The sequence below is a fragment of the Panthera pardus genome, unplaced genomic scaffold (genome assembly GCF_024362965.1).
Source record: "Panthera pardus isolate Hobbes unplaced genomic scaffold, ASM2436296v1 HiC_scaffold_27, whole genome shotgun sequence".
NCBI lineage: Eukaryota > Metazoa > Chordata > Mammalia > Carnivora > Felidae > Panthera > Panthera pardus.
In genome coordinates, this window is record NW_026526843.1 from 5,706,985 (window position 1) to 5,731,900 (window position 24,916).

The 24,916-nt window shown below is 42.3% G+C and overlaps 1 protein-coding gene across 1 annotated transcript in view; it reads right to left on the bottom strand.

The window, feature by feature from the left end:
* The window catches only part of GPC3 (glypican 3), a 420,774-nt gene that overhangs the window by 191,248 nt on the left and 204,610 nt on the right, over positions 1–24,916 (bottom strand). The window contains exon 3 of the mRNA XM_019426957.2: positions 6,556–7,250. Coding sequence (XP_019282502.2) covers positions 6,556–7,250 — 695 coding nt within the window. The remainder of the gene's footprint in view (positions 1–6,555; positions 7,251–24,916) is intronic.

Consider the following 24,916-nt stretch of genomic DNA (forward strand, 5'->3'; position numbering starts at 1 on the left):
CTTTCAGAAATTCTAGCAAAGGAAATGGACGTATTGGATACCAGAGTGTGTTACGTTCTCATCACACAACGTTACTGCTAAGGAAACTCCATAACGGAGACCCGCGAAGGTCCAGAATCAAAGCAAATGCATTAAAAACCATCTGTTGGTCTAATGGACAGATTCCAAACATTGCAATGGGAAAATAAACTATTCCTCACCACTGGCACTGCTCATATAGATTTTAGGCAAAGTCATTCGCTGTGTGACTGGCTCTTTCATTACCCACGCAAACATTCCTTCTTCCCCTAGAAACTACTCTGTGCCTTTAAGTGGTATGAAGAATAAAACTCTCATGCCTTTTGGTACTTCATTGGGAAATACTATACAGCAAGGGTCTCCAAGGAGGGAGAATGAAGTCAAACACCATGCAGCTGGAAAAACAGCAGAGAGTAATACAGGATATTAAATAAGATAGTAAGAACCTAGTTAGCCTGTGTTCAGGGAAGGAAGACGCTGGGGAAGACAAAGGTGAAGCATTTGACAGAGCGGAGAGTAAACTGTTAAAAGCATGAGCTTTGGAGTCCGGCATATCCGGCTTTGAGTGTCAGCTTTGCTACCTGCTAGCTGAGTGACCCCTGAGAGCAGCAACAGAATCACCACCATCTCTCCACCCCTCCTTGCAACCCCCGGCATCTATCATAGTGCCCCCACAACTGGATGTTCATTAATGTTTCCCGAAATGAGTCCTAGCTCAGATCATACTAAAATAAATATCACGATGAGGAACGACAGGGACAAAGAGTGGTGGTAGGAAAGGTTGCAGTTCTGCCCGACATTCAGTTGAGTCATATAATAAGCTAAGGTAATGAACTTGTGGGAGAGGCAACACTAATGCTGAGACATTCTGAGATGAATCAATAAAGTACATGAGAACAAATGGAAAACTAAAAGCGCAAACAGTCATGTGAGTATATGTCAGCAATGACTATGGGGGTGGGGCACAGAAAGTAAATGAAATCATAGAAACTTTGGGGACAATTTCTGGCAGAGCAGTAAACATACAAGATGCTGATTATTAACCACTGAATAAATGGATGTGAAATGTACAATGGCCATGCCTATGATCCACACACACGTATGTGGTAATGACAATCAAAATGGTTTCAGAATAAAAACAATTGCATTTTTAAAAGCAGGTTGTGAACTGAGAACAAACTGAGGGTTGATGGGGGGTGGGAGGGAGGGGCGGGTGGGTGATGGGTATTGAAGAGGGCATCTTTTGGGATGAGCACTGGGTGTTGTATGGAAACCAATCTGACAATAAATTTCATAAAAAAATAAATAAATAAAATAAAAGCAGGTTGCGGTTGGGGCGCCTGGGCGGCTCAGTAGGTTAAATGTCTGACTCTTGGTTTCAGCTCAGGTCATGCGTAATCTCACGGTTCGTGGGATTGAGCCCCTCTTTGGGTTCTGCGCTGGGCACAGAGCCTACTTGGGATTCTCTCTCTGCCCCTCCCCTGCTCTCTCTCTCTTTCAAAATAAATAAACATTTTTAAAAATAAATAAATAAAAGAAGGGTGTGACATTTGACAGCATGGGTGTAGTGCAACAATGTTGAAAATACATGCATTGATAACTGTACATACTTGTATTTGCTTCAGAGTAAAAGACGTGGAATTCAATAATGTGCTGATAAATTTAACAGTGATGCTCCCACCCAAGTACTATTATAAACCTACTCGATGCTCACTTGGGGCCATGATATTTAACCTAGTTCACCAATGTAGATAGAGTCAAGATGGATCTCTTTACAGTCCCATCATTAAAACCTTCTTGGACTTCTCGGTACAAATGTTCTGTCTCCTTCCCTCCCTCTCAACTTTCTTTCTTGATCTCTGTCTCTGTCTCTGTCTCTCTCTCATGTGCATGCACACACACACACACACACACACACACATTTTCACACAATATTTTATTCATCTCTTTGGACTAAAATGACATGAAACATCCTGGCACTTAAAAATAAATTTAAGAAGAACTCACTGTCCATTTGGCACTTAGGAAAATATAGTAAAAAGAGTACCGGACTGGGTTTGAGCAAGTACCTGCCACGTGTCTTGAACTCTGCCAGGTACTTTGAACCTATCTTTCAATTAATCTCCATATATCAACCCTACTTTATAGATGAGGAATCTGAGGTCCTAGCTTTGCCATTAGCCATCATTCACTCCCAATCTCTGGGCCTTACCTTATGCTTCAAACAAGGTGGCTGGATTTGTTCCCAGAGGAGTATCAGAATCAACTGGGGCACTTATTTTAAAAAAATAATTTTTGGGGCGCCTGGGTGGCTCAGTCGGTTGAGCGTCCGACTTCAGCTCAGGTCATGATCTCGCGGTCCGTGAGTTCGAGCCCCGCGTCGGGCTCTGGGCTGACGGCTCAGAGCCTGGAGCCTGCTTCCGATTCTGTGTCTCCCTCTCTCTCTGCCCCTCCCCCGTTCATGCTCTGTCTCTCTCTGTCTCAAAAATAAATAAATGGTTACAAAAAAAATAAATAAATAAATAATTTTTATGTAATGTCTATCCCCAACATGGGGCTCGAACTTACAACCCTGAGATCAACAGTCGCATGCTCTACAGACTGAGCCAGCTAGGTGCCCCTGGGCACTTTTAAAATGACAAATTCTGGGGCGCCTGGGTCGCTCAGTCGGTTAAGCGTCTGACTTCGGCTGGGGTCTTGATCTCACAGTTCGCGAGTTCAAGCCCCAGATCAGGCTCTGTGCCGACAGCTCAGAGCCTGGAGCCTGCTTCAGATTCTGTGTCTCCCTCTCTCTCTGCCCCTCCCCCACTCATGCTCGGTCGCTCTCTCAAAAGCAAACATTTAAAAAAAAATAAAATGACAAACTCTATGACCAATTCTCCAGCCTCTCCACAGACCTATGGCATCTACCCCCAGGGGTAGACTCTGGGAATCTAACAAGTTGCCCAGGTGATAGTGATGATGAACCAAGTCTGGGAACCAGACGGTTACCACCTTTGGGAGGGCTGACAACGAGAACACCCCAAACATTCAATCCCATGCCTCCCCTTGGCATTTGGAGGAAACGAAAACTATCTTAGGGAAAACCAAAGCACTAACAGGCCATACTTAACAAAAATTCAACAGCGCCCTGTTCACTTAGAAGACCACCATGTCCCTTGTAATCGGGCGTAAATGGTAGCCAGCAAAACAACTGTGCAAAGTCCCTGTACGGCGGACCTCATGGCACGGCTTAGAGCTAGCTGAAAAGGTTGTCCCAACAGAGCTCAGGAAGAGCATATTTTCAAAGAGGTCTCTCACCACAGCCTAACCTCAAACAGGACAGACTGGCAGGATTTTACATTTTATCACAACAGGAAGGTGAGGGTGCTATAGCAGAACCTCATTAATGCTTTGGTTTTAAATCGGCTTTTGCTTTGGGGCATTCTGCGGGTTTGTTAACACGAATCGAGTTCAGCAGTCTACCCGGCCCTCACTTCCCCTCACCCCTCCCCCACCCCCACCCACCCACCCCCGCAAATAGCCCAGCCCCTTTCTGGCTGGTACAGAATATGGGCTGGATCGCACCTGGCCAATGATTCCCCCGCCCCCACCATTTGGGATATATTACTTAGAGTTGGTGGTCATAAAACAGTAACAAGGCAGAGTTTACATAGGCTTGCTGTTCTAGTTCAGGCATTCCCTGGGGAAGGCCGACTTCACGCTCTCATAACCAGCTGGGAGCTGGGAGCTGGGAGCAATCAGACCCTTAATGGCCAAAACAGAAAGGGACTGCATCACTGAGCACCTCTGGACAGCCAAGCCTTTTCTTCCCGAATGATAATGACAGGACATGTACTCCCCCAGCATGCACACGCATTTGCTTGTGTGCGTGTGCATGTGTGTGTGTGCACACGCCCCCTCCCCCCACACATGTGTGCAACTAAAATACAACAGGTTTGGCACCCTGAAATAACTATCCAATTGAAGTTCATGATGACTTTGCAAAATCGTTATGGTGCTTTTACACTTGATCTTAGCCAAAAGGCCGAGAAGCGATCGTTATAGCGCTTTTAGAATGATAGTCTGGAGGGTCTAACGGGAGACAGACTGGCATGGTGGGAATAGGGAGTGCTAGCAGCAGAAGACCTAGGATTCTAGTCCCTCTGGCTCTTCGGTTAATTACATAACTTTGGACCAGCTTCCCTAAACTTGATTTCTTCATTTGTAAATCAATGGGATTGGACTAGCTAATCTCTCATGGCCCCTTCCACCACTCACATTATGGTGAAATGCTCACGATGGTGAAATTTATTCAGTTACACACCTGTCCATCAACTAGACTTGACCTTTTCAAGACTTAAGAACTGCGTCTTGGGTAACTGTGAATACCCAGCACCTGGCAAAGTGCCATGAACAAAGCAGATGCTTAATAAATGTTTACTAAGGGGCGCCTGGGTGGCTCAGTCGATTGAGCGTACGACTTCAGCTCAGGTCCCGATCTCGCGGTCCGTGAGTTCGAGCCCCGCGTCGGGCTCTGGGCTCATGGCTCGGAGCCTGGAGCCTGCTTCCGATTCTGTGTCTCCCTCTCTCTGCCCCTCCCCCGTTCATGCTCTGTCTCTCTCTGTGTCAAAAATAAATAAACGTTAAAAAAAATTAAAAAGACCTTTAAAAAAATAAATAAATGAATGTTTACTAAATAAACCTTCATGCCTAGAGCCCAATCACAACAATGCACTTAACCCCTTAGCAGTTCCCCACCCTACTTTTGTGTCTAAAAGCACTTGACGAGAACATATGTTTTTAAGATTAATTATGTCGCTGTGAGGCGACCAATATCAGAGTCAACTTTTACACATCCCCAAACCCTGTCTTTAACGTTGTCTCATTTTTCCTCTTACTAAAGACATTTCCACACCCTGGCCCCTTTGCTTTGTGTCTGACACGCAGGGGGCCCTCAAGCACTAGCAGGCGGGTGAGTCTGTGGACACATCCACTTGTCATTTTTCCATTTCTGTAAGATTTACTGTTGCATAAGGCCCCAGAATCTGGCCTCGAATTATAAAGCAGTCAAGGAAATAATTAGCCACTGAAGAACACGACCGTTAGATAGCACATTTCTGTTCGTTTTACTATAAAATATTTTCTCAGTAAACGTGTTTTAAATGGCTAACGTTGTGAATGGGGCAATTAGAGCGGCTGCGTGAGTAGCCATGCTGTGGCGTGCATCATTTCCGTCCTCCTTCCCAGTTTAATTCACCCAAGAAACCAATTATGCCTATCGCTTTGCATTTCCCGAGTTCAAAGATGGACCGAACGGCCGGGTCTGCCCTCCGCATTCTGGGTAACCAATGGCCGAGAGTCCGCGGCAGTCTCACCGTCTAGAAGCTAAGAGCACGCGTCAACCAAGCCAGCCAAACCTGGGTTTGAGTCCCACTTCCCCCACCTCAATTTAACAGCTTTGAGATCCCGGACAAGGTATTTAACTTCTGTTTTAAGTTTATGTATTTACTTTGAGAGGTTCTAACACTAGAACCCGTTTTGTGGATTACCGTGAAATACTGTCAGGTGAACTGGCCAGCAGAGCACCTGGGATGTAGTTGGACTTCGACAGTGGCAGCAGATGACCGGATTTTGCCACCTCCTTCTACGAAGCTGGCAGCATTCAGGAATCGGTCACGACCACCTCAGTGGGATGTGCTGGGAGCTCTTGGCTGTATGTTCTGCTCCACCTTGAAAAGTGGGTGTGTCCCATGGTTCTGAACATGTGCACTCTGGCCCCGCTGTCAGAACCGTCCCACCCCCATCACAAAGCCCATCCGAACAGGGTTAGACTGGTGTAACCGAGGTCATGGAAACAACTGCTGGAAAACATGGACGTTTTGCCTCGCTTACGTTCTCATGTAGGGTCAGTTAGCGGGTTCTGGCTGGGCCTCTTGTGTTTAAAATCACGACCCTTTTGAGTGATAGACACAATTAAGAGCCCGAGAGTGAAGTAAGAATCCGAAAGATTGGTGATAACCTCATCGAAGGCAAACCCGATCAACTGCTGAATCACAGCTCTTCCACTAACTAGAGCTGGGTGCCCTTGGGTAAGTTATAGTTTCACTGAGCTTCAGTCTCCCCACTTGTGAAATGGAGGTAATGTGCCTGCCTCCCAGGGTTGTCACGAGGATTGCAATGACTGACAACGGTGGGAATAAGAGCTTATATTTACTGAAGACTTCCCACGTGCGTGTACCACGCACACGCTAAATGCGTTCATGTGTTATTCCCTATGAAGAAGATCTCCTTTTTAACCTCATTTTACGAGTCAGCAGTCCGAGGCCCACAAAGATAAGAAGATCCACCCGAGTTCCCACGGCAACCAAGGAGATGCAGCCGAAATGCAAAGCCAGGCACTAGGACTCCGTAGCCTGTGAGACCGTGCAGCCCTCTATCATCTCCGCCCACCCCCCTGATCCTCCCCGCATTTCTCTCCATCGCCACCTGCTGCTGGCCAGGCTGCCACACCCTCATCGGACCCAATTCCTCAGAAAACTGTAGACTGGTACTCACGGTGGTGGTCAGCTTTCCTCCATTCTTCTGGACATATTGGATGGAATCGTGGATCGTTGAAAAGAGCCCAAGCAGCACATTCTCCATGTCGTAGATTCTGTACACGCCATTCACCAGTTCTTCCAGAGACAGAATGTATTCTCTCCAGTACTTGTCAATCTCCACCACGCCTGCCATACAGCCTTGCATGACCACATTGCAGTAGCCACCGCAAGGCTTAACCATCATCAGTCCCTGGCAGTAAGAGCAGTACCACATCCTGGTGAGCATCCGGCCACAGTCTTTACTGAACTTCAGATGATCAGTTGTGTTGATCACCTCAATTCCGAGATTCAGGGCCTGGAGGAAGATCCGGGTGACCTGCAGCGACTTGGAAACCTGGGTCATAATAAGCTTGGGGAAATTCCCAAAGACTTTCAGGTCACGCCTTGCCCCCCGGAGGCACTCGTTGATGTCCGAGGTCGACTCAGGCAGGCCGGGGCTCATGAGCTGGGTATAGATGACCGGAAACAGGCTGTCAAACAAATCATTGACCATGTCGTCCACATTGATGTCAGAACCCAGGATATAGAGAGACACGTCGGTGAAAAATTCACCCACAAACTCAAAAGCTTGCGGGGTCAGGCTCGGATAGTTGTTCTTAAACATGGCGTTGGTGTAATTCTTGGCGTGGCGAACAACAATTTCAAAGGCCTCTGTAAAATAAGAGATATAGAAATGCCCACAAATTAAAGCATGAAAACCCGGGGCGTAATTGAATTTGAGATTTCTCTATCGCTGCGGTGATTAAAGTCCCGCTTGCCTTAAATAATTGACTCATATTCATTTCTGGCATTGCCTCTACTCCTGCGGTTGTCTGCTCCTATAAATCAATTTTCCTTTCTGAACATGAAGTCCAAACTCTGATGTGCACATAAATTCTTAAACACACAAATTGTATTTCAAATGACAAAAGCCAGGATTCGGTTAACGTTTCGGCTTCTCATGAAAATATTGATTAAAAATTGGCTAAATGAGAAGTTATTTCTCTTTCTCTCACTGATTTATTCAGTTACAAAGAAAATGTACTTCAAGACATTTCATTTTTAGACAGAGACAAATATTTGACAACAAACCATATACTTTATAAACTCCCATAACAATTTCAGCCTGTTCAGCCCTGGAGGAGAGAGGCAAGTTCTTAGCCAAGAATAAAAGCTATCACGAATTTAATCATTTTGGGTAGGTTTTCTCCAGGTAACTTTAAGGGAGTATCTGATGTGCTGTCAGACCTAGAAAATGGAATTTATCCCCAAAATGGGTATCTGCATGGGAAAAAACAATCCATGCCCTTATCTATACATTTGATATTACAAATAACACCTCTGGTATTTGCAAGCTGAACGTTTGGAAGGATAAGTACTGAGCTTCCTTGGTAAAGTTTGCCTTCCACGTGGCTTGGAAGCCTTACGTACTCTACACAGACCATGAATTCGGGATTACATCTGCTGCCCCTCCCCCTTGGCATAAGGCCCAATTAGTGTCACTGGTTTGAGAAAGAGCGTGGTAGGGTCACTATCTCGCCTTCTCCAAACTGAAACACGCCAGACACAGATGATCTCAAATAATCAGAGTTCCACATTTATAGGAGGGAAGGGATAACAGCCGTAATGATGGGCCTTTCACAAAATAAGACCGAGTTTAAAAACAAACAAAAATAACCAAGTTTCCGGAGACATTTACAATTAACCTACTACTTTCTTTCACTCCCTTCCAAAGCGCAAAGGTCCATGACAGATGTAGTCTAAATGATGCCAATTCACGAGCCTTGAAAAAGCACATTATTACTGCTTTCACACTACTAGAGAGACGGTAATCCGCCAGCTCCTCGGGATGACTTAGTCCGACATCTCAGTCACCTGCGGCGGAAGTGGGCTCCAGGTTGTGCCACCGCCATCCGCCCCAGATCCCTCACAGGGTAGAACATGCTTGCTAGATTCTTCCCTCGGGCTCATGACACGCCCAGCCACGGTGAGCAGACGCCAGTGTAATTCCACTGGGCTTCCAAGCCCACTTGCGAAAGCTAATCGTCATTTCCATCAACTGCTCGTTTGTTCGTCTTGGTTTGTTTCATTTAGAACGTTAAGCGAAGCCTGGAAAGGTGATCCACTTTACAGCAATTTCTTCCCAACCCCACAAGCTACTTTATTCTCAGTCCTTGAGTCTAAAGGTTGAACGAGGCCGTGAGGCCGAGAGATCACCCGGCGCAATACAAAGGACCAGTGAATGAATTCTTTGAAATCATCAGAAATTCGGAGATTTAAAACTCTCCATTCATGTTAATTTCGGCTACCTACCATTTAATGTATCCTAGGCTCTGTGTGAGGTGTCGGGAACATGTAAGTGCTGGGTAGTTGGAGATAAATGATATCCCATCCTTGTCTTAGTCTTATAAGTGCTCACAAGCTGTATGGTGCATACAAAGCATTTCCGAGAATATGATAATGTCTACATTCTACAAAAATCTTCCGAATCTGATACTGTGGTCCCCATTTTATAGATGATGGAACTGATGCTCAGCAGAGTTTAAGCACTTCCCTCAGGTCCCATAGCTGCAAAGTAGTAGTCAGCTCAGACTAGGGCCTCCCAGCACTGGTTACACTCTAGCTGCCCTCAGCCCGACGGCCAACACACGTATCCTCAAAATTCTTTGTAGAAAGTTAACTTCTTTTTAAGCTCATTATTTTCCCATTGGCTTCTCCTCTCCAGATGGAAATGTATTTGAAGGAATTGCAGCCCAAAGACCCACAAAGCAGAGCCATACTTTCACCTTTGCCTTGGGGCAGCACGAGGTAAGGGGGGGAGGACTGCCACTCTAAAATGAACTCTCTACAAGGCAAATCTCGTCTCTAGCACAGTGCACGCGTTCTCTAATGTGTGAGATATAGGGCAGTCTGTTCCATAGACTGTACTGCCAGAACCTTGGTGTTTTTTTTTTTTTTCTGTTACTAGCACTGCTGGATCAATAGAAAAAGAAAATTACAAAAGATCACGAACTCTTCTGCAGAAAGAATAACAACAATGCATATTGCAGGGAGAAAGGGCTCAGGGTTCACATCTAACCTCCAGCTCACATGTGCTCCCTGCTCTAACTTTCACAGCTCAGAATCCACTTAGCACGTCTCTGGGTTGTGCCCAACCCCCTTCCTTCTATATCACAGGACAACAGACCAAACCATAACTGCTCAAGGAAGGCTCCTTGGGGACTTATAGAAACCACCACGAGGTGAAAAGTGACGCTCAGCTTGAGGCTGGCAACTGGAGGTTTCATGAAATGAAGCCAAGGGCTAGAATTACTGCAAGGAAGTTCAGCCCATTGATTTTTTTTTGGGGGGGGGGGATAGAGGGGGGGTCAGATAATAATCCACACTTAAGCTAGGGGGAATTTCCTCTGTCTCCTTCCTGGAAAGAAGCCAGGAGTCATGTCCAGGAAAAACTGGAACAATGTAAAAATGAGAGGCATAAAGAAAAATTTGGCACTGAACAAAATTATTTTTTTTACCATATATAAAAAGATACGCTGAGTTAATACACATCCCAATATTGCAAGATTTGTAAATGTGCCCATCATTATCCTGGCCACCACTGTTTGGACACACTCCAGTGTTGTCAACCTCCTCCTGAAATTATGGTGCTCAAAACGGGACACAATTCTCCAGATGTGGTTTGATACTGAAGTTTGCAATCAGGCTATGATCTCTCTTTAAATGGTTCAATAACTTCTTCAACTTCAACCTTCAACAGGAGGTTCCCCCCTGCAACCTCTGGACATACAGTCTATCACTGTAGCAAAAGGACCATCTTTACTTTCGGTAATGATGTTTCTGCATTCAGACCCACACAGAAAGAAATGTGTTTTCACGGGCCTTTTCAGTAGAAGGCTGCATATGTTTAGAAAGGAGATTATAACTGTGGTTGGAAAAGAGGAACAAGTGAACTTCTGAAGTCCCTTCAAGCCCTTAAGAATAGGGCAGCCCCAGGGCGCCTGGGTGGCTCGGTCAGTTATGATCTCTCCGTTTGTGAGTCAAGAATTCCTGCTTGTGATTCTCTCTCTTCCCCCTCCCTCTCTGACCCTCCCCTGTACTCACGCTCTTCCTGTCTCGAAATAAATAAATAAACTTAAAAGAAAGAGAGAGAGAACATGGCAGCCCTTACAGAAGCAGGTTACATTTTTCAAGGCAGCTTTTCCCACATTGTAAGAATGGCAACTACTTTATAAAAACTCTTTAAATTCATAGCATAAATGCCATAACAAGTTGGATTCAAAACTGTCCTTGTTTTTAGGCATAGGTACTTTATTATTTTTTATTTTTAAATATAATTTATTGTCACATTGGCTTACATACGACGCCCAGTGCTCATCCTAACAGGTGCCCTCCTCAATGCCCATCACCCACTTTCTCCTCTCCCCCACCCGCTATCAACCCTCAGTTTGCTCTCTGTATTTAAGATCTCTTATGGTTTGCCTCCCTCTCTCTCTGTAACTATTTTTTCCCCTTCCCTTCCCCCATGATCTTCTGTTAAGTTTCTGAAGTTCCACATATGAGTGAAACATGTGATATCTGTCCTTCTCTGACTGGCTTATTTCACTTAGCATAAAACCCTCCAGTTCCATCCACGTTGCTACAAATGGCAAGATTTCATTCTTTCTCATTGCCAAGTAGTATTCCGTTGTGTACATAAACCACATCTTCTTTATCCATTCATCAGCTGATGGACATTTAGGCTCTTTCCATAATTTGACTATTGTTGAAAGTGTTGCTATAAGTATTGGGGCGCACGTACCCTTACGCATCAGCACTCCTGGATCCTTTGGGTAAATTCCTAGTAGTGCTGTTGCTGGGTCGTAGGGTAGTTCAATTTTTAACTTTTTGAGGACCTTGCATACTGTTTTCCGGAGTGGCTGCACCAGTTTCAAGCAGAGGTACTTTAATAGGAAAAGGAAACTGACATTAATGAGGTACCTGCAATGTACATGGAAGGATCTGTGATAAACTTGCTTACATATGTCCTCTCATTGAACTCTGACACAGCCATATGTATTTGGAATTATTTTCATTTGACTGGTGAGGAAACTGAGGCTCAGACAGGTGAAATGACTTGTACAAGGTAATGCCTCTAATTAAATGTCAGGGCCTGAATCTGAATGCAGGTCAGTTTAACACCACGCCCCTTATTAATTTTACTATGTGCATCGCCCTTGAAAACTGGACACTGGGGGGGCTCCCGGGTGGCCCAGTTGGTTAAGCATCTGACTTCGGCTCACGTCATGATCTTGTGGTCTATGAGTTCAAGCCCCGTGTCAGGCTCTGTGCTGACAGCTCTGAGCCTGGAGCCTGCTTTGGATTCTGTGTCTTCTTCTCTCTCTGTCCCTCCCCCACTGGTGCTCTGTCTGTCTGTCTGTCTGTCTCTCTCTCTCTCAAAAACAAATAAACATTAAAAATTACAAAAAAAAAAAAAGAAAACTGGATATTGGGAGACTTGTGGTCTTGGCTTGAACATGTAAAGAGCTTAGAATTCATCACTCCCATCCTCCACAAAAGATAGAAGCTCAACAAACTGAAAATCACCAATTCTTCTTTGACCCATGAAGGGAACTGAGGTCACAGAGCAAACGGCCACCCTGAAATATGGGAAGAGAGGCAAACATAGAAACTCACAGCTGAGATCAGCTTACCTGGAGCAGAAGCCACTGGAGCCATAAACTACTAGGAACATTTTCAGGGTAATTTTGACAAACGCAGGCTGAACGTGGACTTGCTTGACACCTAAAAACTCCTGGGCCCCCAGTATTATGAGGCCCCCCCCCCCACTTCCATGGGATTTACCTCCAGAAAACATACAGCGTTCTCACGGTGAAGATCTAAGACAAGTCTCTTTGTTTTTCAGGCAGGGGGAGGAAAAAGTAATAATTTAGACGTCCACTGCTTTCCAAAGGACACGTTACCAAAGCCTAATATACCTGGTAAAAGGGCAACCAGACAACTCTAGCCCCCTCTAGCTCTCTTGTTCTATTGAAAGGGAGAAAACAAAAGCTGAGATAAACTTATGAAGGTCACAGCCCAAGAATTTAGGCTCACTGAAAGCCTAAGATTAATCATAAGATTATAGACCACTTCTATTCCCCCCATAATTTACCATGAGAAAGACAAAGACCCTATTTAAGAAGGAGCTATTAGGGAAACCCAAAAACAACTGGTGAGAAAAAAAAATAGAACAAGGAAACTAGAGAAAACTAAAGCCTCTGGCACCGATGGCTACAACAGACATTAAATAGCCCAGCTCCTAGTCAAATTAACATAAAAATTCACACTAAAATCGCAATTATCTTAGTTCCTATTACCCCATATCATGTCTTAGTTTCAACGATCACAGCCATGCTCAAAGGTAAGAAAAACAGTCTGAAGAGACAAAGCAAACATCAGAACCATAATCACATATGGCACAGATTCTAGAAATATCAGACAGGGAATTTAAAATGACTAATATCAGTATGTTAAGGGCTATAATGAAATAAGTAAACAACGTACAAGAACAGATTCAGTAATGTAAATACAAAGATGGAAACTGTAAGAAATATCAAAATAAAATGTTAGAAATCAAAAACGCAAACAGAAGTGAATCAGTGAGCTTAAAGAAATGTCAACAGAAAGTTCCCAAACCAAAATGGAGAGAGAAAAAATAAATAGAAAAGCATACCTAAGAACTGTGAGACAAATTCAAAAGGTGTAAAATCTGTGTCACTGCAATTCCAGGAAGAGAAGAGAGAACAGAACAGGAGAAGTATTCGAGGTAATAATGGCCAAAAATTTCACAAAATTCATGACAGACACCATGCCCAGGTCCAAGAAGCTCAGAGAACAAGCAAGTTGAGTATCAAAATGCCTACTTCTAGGTGTATCATACTCAACCTGCAGAAGACCCAAGAGAAAGAGAAAGTCTTCCAAGATGCCAGAGGAAGAAAAATCATCTCACTTACAGTGGAAAATGCATAAGAATTGTATAAGACAGGGGCGCCTGGGTGGCTCAGCTGGTTATGTGTCCGACTTCAGCTCAGGTCATGATCTCACAGTTTGTGAGTTCAAGCCCCGTGTTGGGCTTGCTGCTGTTGGCACAGAGCCTGCTCCAGATCCTCTGTCCCCACTCTCTCTCTGCCCCTCCCCCACTCCTGCTTTGTTTCTCTCTCAAAAAGAAATAAACATTAATAAAAAAGAATTCTATCGAACATCTTGTCAGAAACCATGCAAGCAAAGAGGGAAGTGAAAGATTTAGTGTTGAAAGAAAAAAAACCTCATCAATGTGGGATTGTTTCCAGAAAAATTATGACTGAAAAAGGGAGGGAAAATAAAGACCATCTCGGACCAACAAAAATAGAAAAAATTTGACACAGTAGACTCGCCTTTCATAAGATGTTAGAAGCAAATTTTCAGTAAATTAATTAGGTCAGAAAATTAGGTCTAGGTAAAGAAAGGAAGAGCATGAGAGAAGGAATAAATAAAGGTAAAATGAAATATTTTACTTTTCTTTTTTGAAAAAATGATCTGGGGCACCCGGATGGCTCGATTGGTTAAGTGTCTAACGCTTGGTTTCGGCTCAGGTCATGATCTCACAGTTCGTGAGATCGAGCTCCGCATCAGGCTCAGCGCTGACAGCGCGGAGCCTGCTTGGGATTTCCCTCTCCTTCTCTCTCTGACCCTTCCTGGCTTGCTCATTCTCTATCTCCCCAAAAAAATAAATAAACAGAAATTTTAAAAAAGAATTTGTAAAAATTGATGTAATAGGTAACTTCAAAGCAATAATAGCAGCAGTATATTTGGATGTAGGATGTAGACGGAACGGGACGGAGGAATAAGGAATACCCTGTTACAAGGTAAAGTCACTACCAGTGAGGCAACATAGAAGGCAGAAACAAAAGAAGGTTAAAAACAGCCAAAACAAAGAATAAGCACAATGAGTAGAAAGCAGTTAGAAACACAGTGGATACTAATACAATTACATCACTAATCACTATTTTTTACAGTTTTTTAATGTTTATTTTTAAGAGAGAGAGAGAAAGAGACAGAGCGAGTGGAGGAGCATCAGAGAGAGAGAGAGAGAGACACAGAATCCAAAGCAGGCTCCAGGCTCTGAGCTGTCAGCACAGAGCCGGACACGGGGCTCGAACCCACAGACCGTGAGATTATGACCTGAGCCGAAGTCGGAGGCGTAAACCAACTGAGCCACCCAGGTGCCCCACTAATCACTTGAAATGCGAATGGTTTACATGCACAATTAGGGGCACCTGGCTGGCTCAGTCAGTGGAGCACACAACTATTGATCTCAGGGTTTTAAGTTCAAGTCCCACGTGAGGTATAGAGATTACTTAAAAATAACATCTTTAAATTCACAAATAGAGGCGCCTGGGTGACTCGGTCAGTTGAGCATCCAACTCTGACTTTGTCTCAGGTCATGATCTCACGGTTCCTGAATCTGAGCCCCGCATCAGGCTCGCTGCTGTCAGCACAGAGCCTTCTTTGGATCCTCTGTCCTCCCCTACCCCTTCCCCTCTCCTGCTTGTGCTCTCTCTCTCTCAAAAATACATACATACATACATACATACATACATACACACACAAAGTAAAGATGACTATTAGAGTAAATATAAGAACAAAACCCAACTCTAGATTGTCTACAGAAAACACATCTTAAATATAAAGATAAAAAGGGACAGAGAAAGATATACCATGGTAACACTAAGAAAAAACTGGAATAGCTAAATTAATTTCAGACTAAGCACTTTGGAAGAAGGAAAACTATTAGGGATAAAGGAGTCAATTCTACAAGAAGACATAATCCTTAACATGTATGCATCTACCAACAGAACATCAAAATATGTGAAGCAAAACCGATAGAATTGTAAGAGGAATATACAAATCTACAATTATAGTTGGAGACATCAACATCCCTCTATCAGTAACAAATCTATCAGGCAGATAATTAGTAAGGATACAGATGAACTGAACAGCACTATCAATCAAATAGATCTCATCGACATTTAGGGCACTTCATCCATCTACAGCAAGATATACATTCTTCTCAAGCTCACATAAAACATTCCCCAAGACAGACCACGTTCTGGGCCATAAAATGCATCTTACGCATTTAAAAGCATAGAAATCATACAAAGAACATTCTTAGACCACATGGCTTTAAATTACAAATCAATAACAGAAAGAGAACAGGATAGTATCCAATCATTTGCAAATTAAACAACACACTTCTACATACCACATGGAACAAAGAAGTCTTAAGAGAAATTTTTAAATATTTTCAACTAAATGAAAATGAAACTAAATACAACTCACTGAAATTGGTGGGATGCAATAAAAAAGAATGAAATCTGGCCATCTGCAACAACATGGATGGAGCTAGAGAGTATAACGCTAAGCAAAATCAGTCAGAAAAACAAACACCGTATGATTTCACTCATATGTGGAATTTAAGAAACAAAGCAAATGGACAAAGAAAGGGAGAGAGAGAGAGAGAGAGAAACCAAGAAACAGACACTTAACTATAAAGAACTGATGGTTACCAGAGGAGGTGGGTGGGGGAATGGGTGAAATAGGCGGAGAAGATCAAGAGGACACTTGTCATGATGAACAGAGTAGTATACAGAAATGTGAGTCACTATATATTACACCTGAAACTAATATAACACTGTATGTTAACCATACTGGAAGTAAAATTAAAAGCATAATAAAAACGAAAAAAAGAAATTGGTGGGATGCAGCAAAAGCAGTGCTTAGAGGGAAATTTATAGCATTGAATGCATATATTAGAAAGGAAAAAAAGATCTCAAATCAGTAAGATTTCACCAAAGGAATCTAGAGAAAGAAGAGCAATATCAATCTAAAGCAAGCAGAATAATAAAAATTAGAGCAGCAATCAATGAAATGGAAAACAGAAAATCAATAGAGAAATCCAATGAAACCAAAAGCTAGTTCTTTGAAAAGATCAATGAAATTTAAAAATATCTAGTCAGACTAATCCAAAAAGAGAGAGAGAGGAAAAAAACCCCATAATTTAGTAACATGAGAAACAGAAGAGGAGTCATTGTTACTGTTCCATAGATATTAAAAGAATAAAAACATGATATTTATGAACAACTCTATGGCGACAACCTTGATAAAAAAAAAAAAATCGATGAAATGTGCCAACCCCTTGAAAGACAAAACCACCAAAATTTACACAAAGAGAAATCGATAATCTAAATTGGCCTGTATTTATTAAATAAATTGAGTGAATAAGTAACAACCTTCCAAAAAGAAAGCACCGGGTCTAGATGGTTTCACAGGTGAATTCTACAAAACATTTAAGGAAGAAAGGATACCAATTCTCTACAGTGCCTTCCAGAAAACAGAAGCACAGAGAATGTTTCCTAACTCATTCCATGAGGCCATCCTTACCCTAATACCAAAACCAGATAAAGATATTTCAAGAAAGGAACGCTACAGGACAATATCTTTCCTGAACATAAATGCAAAAACCCACAACAGAATTATTAGCAAATCATATCCAGCAAGGTATAAAAAGAATCATAAACCATGACCAAGTGGGATTTATTTTGGATATGCAAGTCTGGTTTAACATTCAAAAATCAATTAATGTAACCCATCATATGAATAGGCTAAAAAAGAAAAATCACATGATCGTATCAATAGGTGCAGAAAAAACATTTGCCAAAATCCAACACCATTTATGATAAAAGCCATCAGCAAACAAGAAATAGAGGGGGCCTTTAAAAGCATATCCACAAAAAATTACAGCTAACATTGTACTTAATGGTGAGAAACTGGAGGCTTTCCCTGTGAGATCGGGAACAAGGCAAAGATATCCCTCTCAACACTCTTATTCAACATTGTATTTAAAGTCCTAGCTGGGGCGCCTGGGTGGCTTGGTCGGTTGAGCGTCCGACTTTGGCTCAGGTCATGATCTCACGGTCCGTGGGTTCGAGCCCCGCTTCAGGCTCTGTGCTGACAGCTCAGAGCCTGGAGCCTGCTTCCGATTCTGTGTCTCCCTCTCTCTCTGACCCTCCCCCATTCATGCTCTGTCTCTCTCTGTCTCAAAAATAAATAAACGTTAAAAAAATAAATAAATAAATAAAGTCCTAGCTAATGCAACAAGGAATTAACAGAATTCTCTGTGAAGTAATAAGCAATTAAAGCAAGGTTGCAGGATACAAAGTTAATATTCGCAAGTCCATTGTTTTTTCTATTTGTCGACAATAATTAACAGGTATTTCAAACTGAAAGCACAATACCATTTATATAAGCACCCAAAAAAGTAATGCGTAGGTGTAATTCTAACAAAGTATGTACAAGAATAAACGGAAAGATGCTCCGTGTTTTTAGGTAGAAAGACTCAATATTATGAAGAAGTCAGTCCTTCCCAACGTGATCTATAGGTTCATTGGGCTCCCAATCAAAATCCCTGTAAGTTATACTGTGGATATCAATACTAAAGTTTATATGGAAAGGCAAAAGACCCAGAATAGCCATCATGACACAAAAGAATAACAAAATCGAAGGAATGGCACTACCCGGCGTCAAGAACTCCTATCAAGTTACAGTAATAAAGACAGCATGGTATTGGCAAAAGAATAAAGAAATAGATCAATGGAACAGAATACAGAGCCCAGAAAGAGAATCACAGAAAGGACAAAAGCAATTCAATGGAAAAAGGATAGTCTTTACAACAAATGGTTCTGAAACAACTGGATGCCCATATGCAAAGAAATAAATCTAGACACAGACCTTATATCTGTCATAAAAATTAATTCAAAATGGATTGTCTACCTAAATGTAAAATGCAAAAACTATAAAACTAGAAAATAACATGTGAGAAGAGCTTGATTGTTTTGGGTTTAGCAATAAGGTTTTAGATACAACGTCAAAAGTCGAATCCATGAAATAAAAAATTGGTAAGTTGGGCTTTATTAAAAGTAAAAGCATGTGTTCTGTGATGTTAAGAGGATGAAGAGAAAAACATCTGTTAGGAGAAAGAGCAAACAAGGTGCAGACTGAGAGAATATTTGCAAAACATATCTGATAAAGGACTTGTGTCCAAAAGATCCAAAGAACTCTTCAAATTCAACAAGAAAACCAACAACCCAATTAAAAATGGACAGCAGATCTGATTAGGTAGATATCTCACCAAATAGAAGATATGCAGATGTCAAATAAGCATGAGAAAATATGCTCAATGTCATATGTCATGAGGGATTTGCAAATTAAAACAGCAATGAGATAGTACCACACAACCATTAGAATGGCTACACATACTATTATCATGCGATCCAGCATTTGTGCTCCTGGATGTTTACCCAACTGGGTTGAAAACTCATGTTCACACAAAAGCCTGCACATGAATGATTATAGCAGCTTTATTTAGAATTGCCCCAAACTGGAAGCGAGCAATATGTCCTTCAATAGGATCAATGAAAAGTGGTATATCCATACAATGGAATAATATTCAGTGATGAAAAGAAACGAGGGGCGCCAGGGTGGCTCAGTCGGTTAAGCGTTCGACTTCGGTTCAGGTCATGATCTCGCAGTTCGTGGGTTCGAGCCCCGCATCGGGCTCTGTGCTGACGGCTCCGAGCCTGCAGCCTGCTTCAGATTCTGTGTCTCCCTCTCTCTCTGCCCCACCCCTGCTCACGCTCTGTCTCTGTCTCTGTCTCTGTCTCTGTCTCGCTCTGTCTCTGTCTCTCTCTTGCAAAAATAAGTGAACATTAAAAAATTTTAAAAAATGAGCAATCAAGCCACGAAGAGACAGGAAGGAACCTCAAATGTCCGTTTCTAAGTGAAAGAAGCCAGTCTTAAAAGACTATATACTGTATGATTCCAACTCTTTGGCATTCTGGAAAAGGTGAATCTATGGAGACACTAAAGAAATTAGCAGTTGCCCGGGATTTGAGGGTAGAGATGGAGGGAGGGGTGAATAGGTGAAGCACAGGACTTTTTGGGGGGGGGGGGGTGAAACAGTTCTGTACGATATTCTGACGGAGGATGCAGGACATCATACATTTGTTAAAGCCCACAGAACTGTGCAACTTGGAGTGAATCTTAATGTAAATTACGGACTTCGGCTAATAATAACGTACTGATACTGGGTCATTAATTATAACAAATGTATTACACTGACGCTAATAATGGTAATAATAGAAGAAACTGTGTGCAGGGGAAAGGCAGCAAATAGGAACTCTGTACTATCTGCCCGAGTTCTGTTTAAATCTAAAGCTGCTCTAAAAAATACTAATTTTTTAATGAGAACGACTGTACCTTGGAAATTAGTCCTTGATGGATCTAGTAACTAGATCCATGGAAAGTGTTAACTCACTCTCTTTTCTTCTTCAATCTGCTTTGGAATTTCTTTCATGAGTTAGGGAGTTTTAGCATACAATAGATGCCATATGGCATCAATGTAATTTTAATTGGGAAAACCACCAGAAGAAGTTAATGGACCAAAACATCCAAATAGGTAACACATTTCAGTGTTATTTTTGAATACGGAATAGTTTTTTAAAACTCAGCCATAGAAAAATGGCAAGTTTCGGTGGTAAGAAAAGCCCCTGTGTTTTCTAGAATACTTCATAGAGAAGACACTAAAATGGTTGCTCCAACTTCTGTTGGATTTTCCTGGCATTTTATGTTCCACGTTAATTTAACTAGAATTGACCAAGCTTCGAAATCAGTTGCTATTAGATACAAGACATTTATTTGTGCAGGCCCATGACCAGACTCTAAAGGTATGTAGCCTTCCCTTTTAAGTTTTACATACTAGGCTTCCAAACACGAAGGTATGTCAATTCCAAGTCAAGAAATAAGTGGGAAAAAATGAAAGTAACACATTTTTCAAAGGCTATGACATACATCATTTCATAGATAGACAGATACACACACACACACACATACATAGATACAGACTTCCTCTCAAAGGTTCCCACAGACCAGAGAAGACAATTAAAATGATTGATTTAAAGAATCCTCAGAAATGAGAAATGAATACCCTTAACTACTTAAAACCACATGACTCTGCAGTTGGCCACCCCATTGCTACATTAACCCAATTCGTTCTTCTCATTTACCCTCCTCGAGCTTTTCTGAAAAATGAGTTTGTTTTAACCTTCTGGACACGGGGATTCATGTATCCGATCATTTTTCCCTCTTCACATTTGTTGCTAGAAAACACAGATGAAATTTATGGTCCACCTCTACCAGGCCCAATAAATTTCAAGTCATGCATCTGTCTCATAACCTTAGTCCTGGCTCCACCTTCCTTTCTTACCTGTATTTTCCCCTATACCTGATTATTCCTATGCATTTTGGTTGCACTGTATCCTGCTTTTATTGTGCACTTTTATAGAGCACTGTAAATTCTTTTGGGGACAAGATAGGGTGTAAATAAATAGGTAGGTAGATAAATAAGAAGATGGAGGGGGAGAGAAAGTATACCTACCCCTTCGAGACAAAATATCACTTCAACAATGTACCCTCATGAGTTCAAATGGCAACTATTGAAACATTTGTATTTATAAATGGCCAGACCCTTGTCAGGGACTCATTAGTAGTCCAACACTCTCTTCCCCAGCAGTTGTCAGGGCCCAAGTTTGAACGTGCATACATGGTCCCTCTAAAATCTTTTATCCTCTTACCTCTTTACCATATCTTAAGAATTTTGGTCGAATGTATATAACAACTTTAAAATTAGGTAGGCACTAATAAGGCTGGCTTTCATCACAGCTCAGAAGACATATGTCTGCCTTCACATTGGATTCAGGAAAAAGCCACCCTTGAGAAATTAGGAAGGTGGCAAAACAGAAGAATGTAAGGGGAACTCCAGACAATTTGTCTTGTGGAAGTCACTGGGGATTAGGAACTCATTTTACTGGGAACATACCAAGAATAGCTCTCGTTCTTATAAGAGAATATTGTGGGCCAGCATTTTTCATGCTGGACCATACCTTGCCCTATCATCTTGATGAGCTAGTTCTGTTCTAAGGCATGATCCTTAGACTTCTTTCATTCTTCTCTATCTCCCAGGCTTTCACGTGAATGAGCCAACACTTGGTTCATTAGGAAATATTCTCGCTCGCTCTCCCCCTCACTTTCGCTCTCCCTCTCTTCCTCTCTGCGGGCACTGGAGAGAGAGAGAGAGAGAGAGAGAGAATTCATACTTCTTCAAGATTCTCAGGGTGAAGAAATGACACCTACGAAAAGAGATAGTTGGCTCACATTCTTAGGTCTTGTAGTTCACTCTTTATGAAAGAATGCCCATTAGTATCCAAGGAAGTGAATTTCTACAGTTACTCTGAGAATCCACAATGAACAGTCAAAAAGTCCCCAGGGCTCCCCAAATCATTTCACTAATTAAAATCTTTTATTTATTTATTTATTTTTAAATGTCCTTCTCCAAGGAGTTTGTGAGGACAGGAAATGGATAACTCCAAACAGTCATGAGAAGAATGGCTTATGTCCTAGCTAGACCAAAAAAACACTAAGACATTCTAGGTCTGGTTATTGTCTTCTCAACTTGTGAAATTTTCTTTTTACAGCATGTGACCATAATTCCATGAATCAAGGCTAAAGAGTTTCTTCTCTGAACCACCTACTATTACTAACCATAGCTTAGGAAAATAAAAATAGGCTTTTGAAGACATATGAAATGAAAGATTCTTCTCCATAAAGAGGGAATGGCTTCATTTAAAGGTTTCAATGCAACCCTTCTGGTAGTGCTTTTATCTAATAAAATCCTGTATTTCTTTTTCAATAAACCTTTAGATATCAAAAAGAAAGAGCACAACTAGGGGGCTTTTGTGTTGTCAGGGCAATTAATGTGTTCCTTTCGCACAGTCTTGGTCTTAGACAGTAAATGAGTATCCTAAGAAAGGTCAACTGACAGTAGCTTATGCAACCATTGTTATGGGAAAGAACTGTGTCTGTAACCCGTTATTAAGGATTTCCATTGCACTTTGTATTTCTGGAAGTGCTTCAGAGCCAAAGCTTTAGTGATTACAGAAGCATCAGACTGCTCTTCCCCATGGTCACTGGAAGATGCATTCCCATCCTTCTTCCTCTCACTAATGAGAACTACATGATCTGAGTTGACTTAAAATTTATACGCACTCCTTCCCAAGGCCTTCTTCATTCATACGCTCAACAAGTACTCAGAGCACTCTTTATCACGATTTTCTTTTCACTTCTTACACCTAGAGAGCCATGAAACTACTATCTACTCCCTTGTGAAAGATAAGGTAAATCTTGGATAAGAGATCCCAAGCCCCAAAAGTTTGAGCTATTGTTCCTCCTGATGAACCATAACATAGTCTCTTAAGAGATGTGTCCAAACCGGACGTCAATTTGTTTGGGATCTAAATTATTGCAGGCCTCTGATGCTATGGGAAGTCAATAATATTAACTACTTGCTAGAAAACTATTTGAAGACCACTTTTGAGGCATCTCTGCTGTATCATTAGGTTGACTGCACTTGTACAAAACTACATTTTCTCCATTTAATATGTACCAAATGCACACGATCTGCCAGACTGTGAGTAAAGCATGCAAACAAAATGGTCCTCATGCCCTAGAGGCTTGCAAAAACCAGCTATGATAAAGTATTGGACGGCCTATTTCCTTTGAAAAGCATAAAATACCTTCTAGATATGTAAGTACGCTGTGTTCAGAAAATCCGTGACAGCCTAAGTATACACAGTATACATGGGAACACAAGCACCATAACTGAAGTGATTCATGGCATTTCGGAGTTTTGAAATTTGTATTCTCATTTAATTCTCCTCCTTACCTATCAATGAAAGTAAATCAAAGTGTACGTATGGTGGGGGCACGTGCACGCATGTGTGTAAATAGCAGTTACGGGAAATGTTATCACACCCGCTTCCCAGATAAAGAGCCGAAGCTGAGACTGGCTCTAAGGCATGTAGCTCCCTGGTGGCTGGTGACGGCAACGAAACACAGGACTCCGAAAAGTGCAATGTTTTCTTGTTTTGGTTTGGGGTTTTTTTTTGCCATTATATCCATTTCCTTTTAGGGAAAATATCAGATAGCACTTAAAGACCGGCTTTAGGTCTACAAAGAACTAGCATCCATGCAGCAGTTTCCCCCGCCAGGCAGTATTTCAAGTGTTCTGTGTGAATTAGTTCGTGTATTACCAGACCCAGCCTACGAGGTGGGCGTACTATCGTCTCTATTTTACAGATAAGAAGACTGAGGCACAGAGAGGTTAAGCAACTTGCCAAAGCTCACACCATCAGTAAATAGAAGAGCCAAGATTTGAATTCAAACAGCCTGACCCCAGAGCTTACCCCATGAAAACTCTATGCAATAGTGCCTTGAGGTATACGTGGCTTCTCTTTTTTTCCCCTTTTCCTTTTCTTTTTGGCTCAGCTCTAAAAGGAAAAAAAAGACCCTTAACATTTCAGTTGTTGGGCGGCACTGGGTTTAGTGGACATTTTAGGAAAATAACTCCGTACCCTGGGTAAGATGTGAGGAATAGGGCAAAAGTCTGAATGATTCCAACTACTTACCAAAAATGGTAATTCCCCAGGCACATGCTGCCTGCAGGGCCATAGAGCCAAGATGAAAAGGAAATTATAAGACAACAAGTGGAAAAGGTCAATCCCGTGCATTTCCTAGGGGTTATTGATACGGGTATGAGAGCTCAGAGCTCTCAGCTCTAATCATAAAACTATGGTATTTAATTGCAAAGCTAGCCTTTGCGAAAAGGCCAGGCCCCCCCTTGAGCCACAGTTTCTTCAAAGTGCTACTGGCAGAGCCACACTAGAGGGCCAGGGGACTCAGGAAGGCTGGCTTGATTAACTCGGGAAGAGCTGCTCAGGTGCACCCGACGGGACCATGGCTGTACCTGAGCATCACCATAGGGACCACGGCAGGTGGCAAGGAGTGGAACTCCCGCCCAGGTCAACCACGTGGCTTTCCCCTAAGCCTGTCAAAAGGAGGGAATGTTTTATTTTCGGCAAAGCGCTCTTATATTCTTTATAAGAATGTCTTATGTCGTATATAAACGTTATAAAATGAATCTCTGGGACGAAGGGTTGAGCCTGACACAAGTCAGCTGGTTAAGAAAATGGGAGGGTTATTCTGGAGACGTCCTCGGGGAAGCTGGGCGTGCTCTCGGTTCCCCTCACTTTACTCACACTGGCCACCAAGCTGGGGAAGCAGCCACGGGGATGTGCAATTGCGACCTGGCTGCTGGAAAGTTTGAAAAGCGCTGGATGCTTCTCACAAAGGCAAAACTGTTCACAGGC